At 44.2% G+C, this 6,200-nt stretch overlaps 1 protein-coding gene across 1 annotated transcript in view; it reads left to right on the top strand.

Annotated features, from left to right (window-relative positions):
• Positions 1 to 2,066: 2,066 nt before the first annotated feature.
• LOC145411934 (heparan sulfate glucosamine 3-O-sulfotransferase 6-like) overlaps positions 2,067 to 6,200 on the top strand; it is a 47,334-nt gene continuing 43,200 nt past the window's right edge. The window contains exon 1 of the mRNA XM_080281903.1: positions 2,067 to 2,147. Within this exon, the coding sequence (XP_080138029.1) occupies positions 2,067 to 2,147 (81 nt within the window). The remainder of the gene's footprint in view (positions 2,148 to 6,200) is intronic.

Below are 6,200 nucleotides of genomic sequence, written 5' to 3'. Positions count from 1 at the left end.
CTCTCTCTCTCTCTCTCTGTTCTTCTTCTTCTTCTTTCCTCCTCCTCCTCCTCCTCCTCCTCCTCCTTCTCCTCCTCTTCCTCCTCTTCTTCCTCCTCTATTTCCTCCTCCTCCTCTTCTTCCTCCTCTTCTTCCTCCTCCTCCTCCTCCTCTGGGCATTTTCTTGGTCTTTTCATTCTTCCACTACTCATCCTCCTCTTCCTTCCCTCCTCTTTTCTCATTCCTCACTTCCTTTCCTCCCTTTCTCTTCTTTCCCTCTCCTTCTGTAATGTATCATCTCTCTCTCTCTCTCTCTCTCTCTCTCTCTCATCGTGCGTAAAGCTGGCGTATTTGGTGTTGTCTGTGACCTCCAATACTGCCCCCCCCCCCCGCCCACGATACCCCTCACACCACAGAGAGAGAGAGAGAGAGAGAGAGAGAGAGGTTACATTACCCTACACTCTATCTAGCTGTCTATCTATCTATTTATTTATCTATCTATCTATCTAGCTGTCTCTCTCTCTCTCTCTCTCTATGTACTGTTGCGGACAAAAGTTTCTTTCTACCCCGGGTAGTGAGGCCACACGACTGCTGCTACCTTTCTGGACGGCAGGTTACTGCTGGCTAAACTACCACCCCACCACCTAAACTATAGCCAAGGCAGTTGAGCATCTTGCTGTTTACAAGGACTGACCCGGCATGGAAATGGAGTGAACTGCACCCCCAGTTTCTCTCTCTCTCTCTCTCTCTCTCTCTCTCAGAGATATATATATATATATATATATATATATATATATATATATATATATATATATATATATATATATATATATATATATATATACTCGTAAGCAAAAAATGGGAAAGGACAAAGGTGTTACCGTGGTGATAGGAATATCATGGTGGTCAACTACCACTATATTATATATGATGGATATGGCACCATAAATAATTATTTAATTTTGGTGCCATAATGATCATGGTCAGTAGTGCAAGGGTAATTTTTTCTCCTAATCCATGAAAATCCCTGAAAAAGGCATCTGATGACTCATAAATCTCATAACAGTGTTCGTGGCTATCCTAAATATTGATCCAAGTATTCGTGTCCACTGCAGTGTTCTACCTTCAAAAGGCAACGAGCTGCTCTCCACAACCCACTTACTACACATTCAGGCATGCATAGAGTGTAACGAGCATCTAGACATCAAAACTGTCATAGAATCATGGAGGATGGAGTTGGAAGGGAGCATTTACATAAAATTTCAAACCATCATCAACCTGATCAACGTGACTTTTAATAAGACAATGCGCTGTTAGGTTATTACGGGTGGGTTAGGAAAGGTAGAGTAAGGGGAGCTATTGAATCACAATGTCATTAATAACGATGATAAACCCACAATCTTTCGTCTGCCATTATGGGATTCATTATCAATAGGGGTAGGAGATATCTGATAATGAAAAGTCCAATGTCTACGATGAGAAGTCTATCTTATATCTTGTTATGAACGCATACATAACTGCGTTGTTAGTATATCAAAGTTTACTACATGTGGAATTAACTGTTGTTGCTTATTATATGTATCAGAATATGGATTTTGCAATATTACGTTTTTATGGTTATCTATTTATCATCAATATATTGTTAATATATAAAGGAAGGAAAGGTGAAGTGTTGTTTGGGCTAATGGTTTTGGTAAATCCAACATACAGGTTAAGAGTTTGGATGTTCTTCATATGTTGTGACACAATACTGTATTCCTTGTAAGCACACCTTATAAATCATAAACAATGAGTAAAAAAAATTAAAGACGTATATTACGCTAGTTAGATAATAAACGCATTCAAAAGTAACGTTACCATAACTATATTTCCCTGTGAGTACTGGTCTTCCACGTAAATGCATGAAAGTTTTACGTAAAATAGATAATCCTATATTGAGCAATTACTCCAAACTACAGTAGGCTACTAAACACTTTAACGGGCAGTTTGTGAGCTTCCGTAAGCCTGCCCCAGATGGGGTCACTGGCATATAGGAGGTGATGATTTGGTTTCACTTCACCTATTCCCTCGCTCCAGTGACTACAGCCATGGGTGATAACAACACAGACCACCACGATGCATACACTCGGCAACCTCAGATCGTCGGCATGCATAAGACTGGGTTCAACGTCAGTGAGATATCGAGGGAGATGGGGGTTTCAAAACCTACAGTTCGTCTATGGCTGCGCCAACACCAAGAGTCGGGAAGTATGAGAGATCGTCCTAGAACTGGAAGGCCGAGAGTAACTACCGCAGATGACGATGGTAGGATTGTGGCAGATACTAACAACCCTCGCCATAGGTTCACCAACTGTGTGGCAACGAGAGAGCGCCTACACCTACAAGTCTCTTCAAGGACTATCAGACGACGACTTCATGCAAGTGGCATCCACCACAGGGTTCCTTCCATCAAAGAAAAACTGAATACGGGACACAAGTTGGGAAGGCTACGGTTTGCCGAACAGTACAGAAATGAAGACGAAAACTTCTGGTCCCGTGTTATATTTAGTGATGAAAAAACGTTTCATTCAACCAACCACGGAAAGCTTCGCTGTTGGAGGCCAAACAACACCCACTACGCTCCCGAGAATGTGTATGAATTGGCCAGAAGTGGTCACGTAACCTTGAACATGTAGGGGTGGATGAATATGAACAGCTTGGGCGAATTAACAGAAATAGATGGAAGATTCACCGCAGAACAATACTTAGAAATTTGAGATGAGGTTATGTTGCCAACCGTCAGAGCCTATACACATCCATACCCAGAGCGGATCATATTCGTACAGGTAGAGTAATAATATATTCTTAACAACTTTGAAACGCTTTTCACACACACACACACACACTAAAACTCTTACCCCTCTCTTATATCAAGGTGCTTTCACACTGGGAATGAGATGATGAGAGTGGGCGAGCAAGGTGTGGACTTGGGTCTAGGCAGCACTCACAGCTGGGAGCTGCTACTTCCCTGTCCCACCCACCCCAACTTCACTTGCTATCCGTGCATAAGCTCCTTAACTTCCCCCACTCCCTCAACATGCACTCGTTTTCGCATTAGTGTAAACATGGAACAACAACTGAAGAATGAGCATGAACAGCATGGGTGTATACATTATCTATCTATCTATCTATCTATAGCCCGATAACCTAATCCCGCAAAGGGTGGCCGCAGACAAAAAGCCTCCAAGTCGCTCTGTCACCCACCATTTGACTACCCTCCCCCCAACTCACCCCCCCCTCCCTCATATACATCTCAACTCCATCCCTCCACCTCATCCTCGGTCTACCTCTCCCTCTCCCTCCCTCCACCTCACCTACATACACCCTCTTAGTCAGTCTTTCACTCTCCATTCTCTTCACATGTCCAAACCACCTCAGTGTATTTCTCCTAATCTTCTCAACCACATCCACATCCACCCCACAGCGTTCCTTCACTTCTTCATTCGTCAACCTGTCCCTCCACGTCACTCCACATGCTCCTCTCAAGTAACTCATTTCCACTGCTCTCACTCTTGACTTGTTCCCCTCTTGCAAGGTCCATGCCTCGCTTCCATACGTCAGGGTAGGGATCACAATACTATCATGCAGTGACTTCTTAACTTCCATACTCACCTCCCTATTTCTCATCACTGCTTTCAGTGTACCAACAACCTTCCTTCCCTGCTGTACCCTTTCACTCACTTCATCCCCCAAAGTTCCATCCTTACTCATCACACTACCCCAGTACTTGAATGCACTCACATTCTCCATATCCTCACCATCCAACCTCACTGCACACTCTGTGACTTCATTCCTCTCAAACTCCATAACTTTACTTTTGTTTACATTAACTTTCAGATTCCTCCTCCTACACACTGTCCCAAATTCATTCACCAAACCTTGCAACTCCCATTCATCTTCACTCAACAGTACTGTATCATCAGCAAACAGCAACACCGGAAGCTTCCAAATCTCACCCTCATTCATTAGAGCCACCCCCACATCCACTGCCCTACCCTGCACCTCCTTTACAACCCCATCCATGTATAAATTAAACAGCCATGGAGACATCACACAACCCTGTTTCAGTCCCACATTGAGATCAAAGAACTCACTCAGCTCACCATTCACTCGCATCATAACCCTAGCTCCCTCGTACATACTCTTCACAGCACTCAACAATTTCCTCTCCACTCCATATATTCTTAATACCTTTCACATGCCTTGTCTATCTATTCTGTCATAAGCTTTCCCCAAGTCCATGAAGGCAGCATACACTTTCCTTCCCTTCTCTAGATACTTCTCCACTAAACATCTTAGAACAAATATCTGATCTACACACCCTTTTCCTTTCCTAAATCCTCCTTGTTCTTCTCCAACTAGCTCCCCTGTCATATGCCTAACCCTATCAATGAGTATTCTACCATATATTTTACCAGTCACACTAAGTAGGCAAATACCCCTATGGTTACCACATACTTCTCTCTCTCCTTTTCCTTTGTATAAAGGAACAATTATACCTGATTTCCAGTCCTCTGGAACCCTTCCCTCTTCCCAAGCCAATCTACACAACTTCCATATCCACTCCACAACAATCTCACCCCCATACCTAAGCATTTCACCACACACTTCATCAATTCCTGGGGCCTTTCCCAACTTAATATTCTTCATCGCTTCCACTACTTCCGCCCTACTGATCTCTTCCTCCCTCCTCTCATCTCTTCTTCTCCCAGCCATTCCCCAACCGCTTATACTCGCACTGCTCTCACTCTCCACATTCAACAAATCCTCAAAGTGCTCCTTCCATCTCCTCAGTTTCTCTCTCTTCTCCACCAACAATCTATTATTCCTATCTTTCACTCCCCTACTATTTCCCCTTTCACACTGCCTTACTTTCTTTACCTCCTTCCAAAACAATTTCTTACTCTCCCTCCATTTCACACTCAGATTCCTCCCAAACTCCTCATCCACTTTCTTTTTACTCTCCTTCACCAGTCTCTTAACCTCCCTTCTCCTGCTCACATATACTTCTCTCTTCTCTCTCTCATCTTCTCCCCTACCTCTACTCGCTGACCATTCACTATATGCCTTCTTCTTTTGTTCCACAGCTCGTTTCACCTCATCATTCCACCATGCTGTCCCTTGCACACCCTTGCATCTCCTTCTCACTCCACAAACCGCCTCACACGCTGCGCCTATGTCTTCCGTGAATATCTTACATACATCTTCCACCCCTTCCATCTGCTCTAGCTCATACCTTCCCAGTCTTTCTTCCACTATGCTCTTATACTCTGTCATTTTCTCACTATCTTGCAATTTCTCCACTCTTCTCACAGGAGTTGCTTCCTCCTGTCTTCCCCTTCGTCTCCTCAACCACTTTCTTTGCAGCTCTACCTTGGCCATCACTAAGTGATGGTCCGAGACTCCATTCCCCCACCCTCTCCACACTCTTGCATCCAACACTTGTCTTCTCATTCGCTCATCCACGCACACATAGTCTATCATTGCCTTTCGTTCAACAAGTTCACCATCCATCCTCCTCATTACTCTCCATGTATACTGGTGGATCATCCTATGCCGAAAGTAGGTGTTGGCTATTGCCAACCCCTTACAAGCACAGATGTCCACCAAAGCACTTCCATTCCCATCTACGTCAGCTGGCACACCCCACTGACCAACCACTCCATCCACTCGTACATTCCCAACTTTGCCATTCATGTCTCCAATCAACAGCACTCTCTCGCTCCTCTCAAACTTGTCCATACACGCTTCTACACTCGCCCAGAACTCATCTTTCACTCTTGCCACTCGATCCTCTGTCGGGGCATACACACATACAATCGCCCACGCTTGTATACCTACTTTCATCCTCACCCATACAATCCTTGCACCCACTTTTCCATATTCTCTTATATTCTCCTTCCACTTCTTGCTTATCATCAGACATACTCCCTCTCTTGCTCTCTCATTCTCATTGACTCCCGCACATATACCTAAACCATATTCCCATTCTCTCACCCTTTCACCTTCCCATTTAGTTTCAGTCAATCCACATATATCCACTTTTGCATCCTCAAGCACCTGAACACTCTCTCTCTCTTTCACTTCATCATTCACTCCTCTCACATTCCACGTTCCCACCCTAAGAATGTCCTTCGTCCGTTCCTTAGTCATCAACGTACGGTCCGTTCAGGTCTGAGGCG

The sequence above is a fragment of the Coenobita brevimanus genome, chromosome 91 (assembly GCF_032717465.1).
Source record: "Coenobita brevimanus isolate Jiangsu-jjx chromosome 91, ASM3271746v2, whole genome shotgun sequence".
In the NCBI taxonomy this organism is placed as follows: Eukaryota; Metazoa; Arthropoda; class Malacostraca; order Decapoda; family Coenobitidae; genus Coenobita; species Coenobita brevimanus.
The sequence above is the reverse complement of the archived record's forward strand: the minus strand, read 5'-3'. Positions and strand labels throughout refer to the sequence as shown.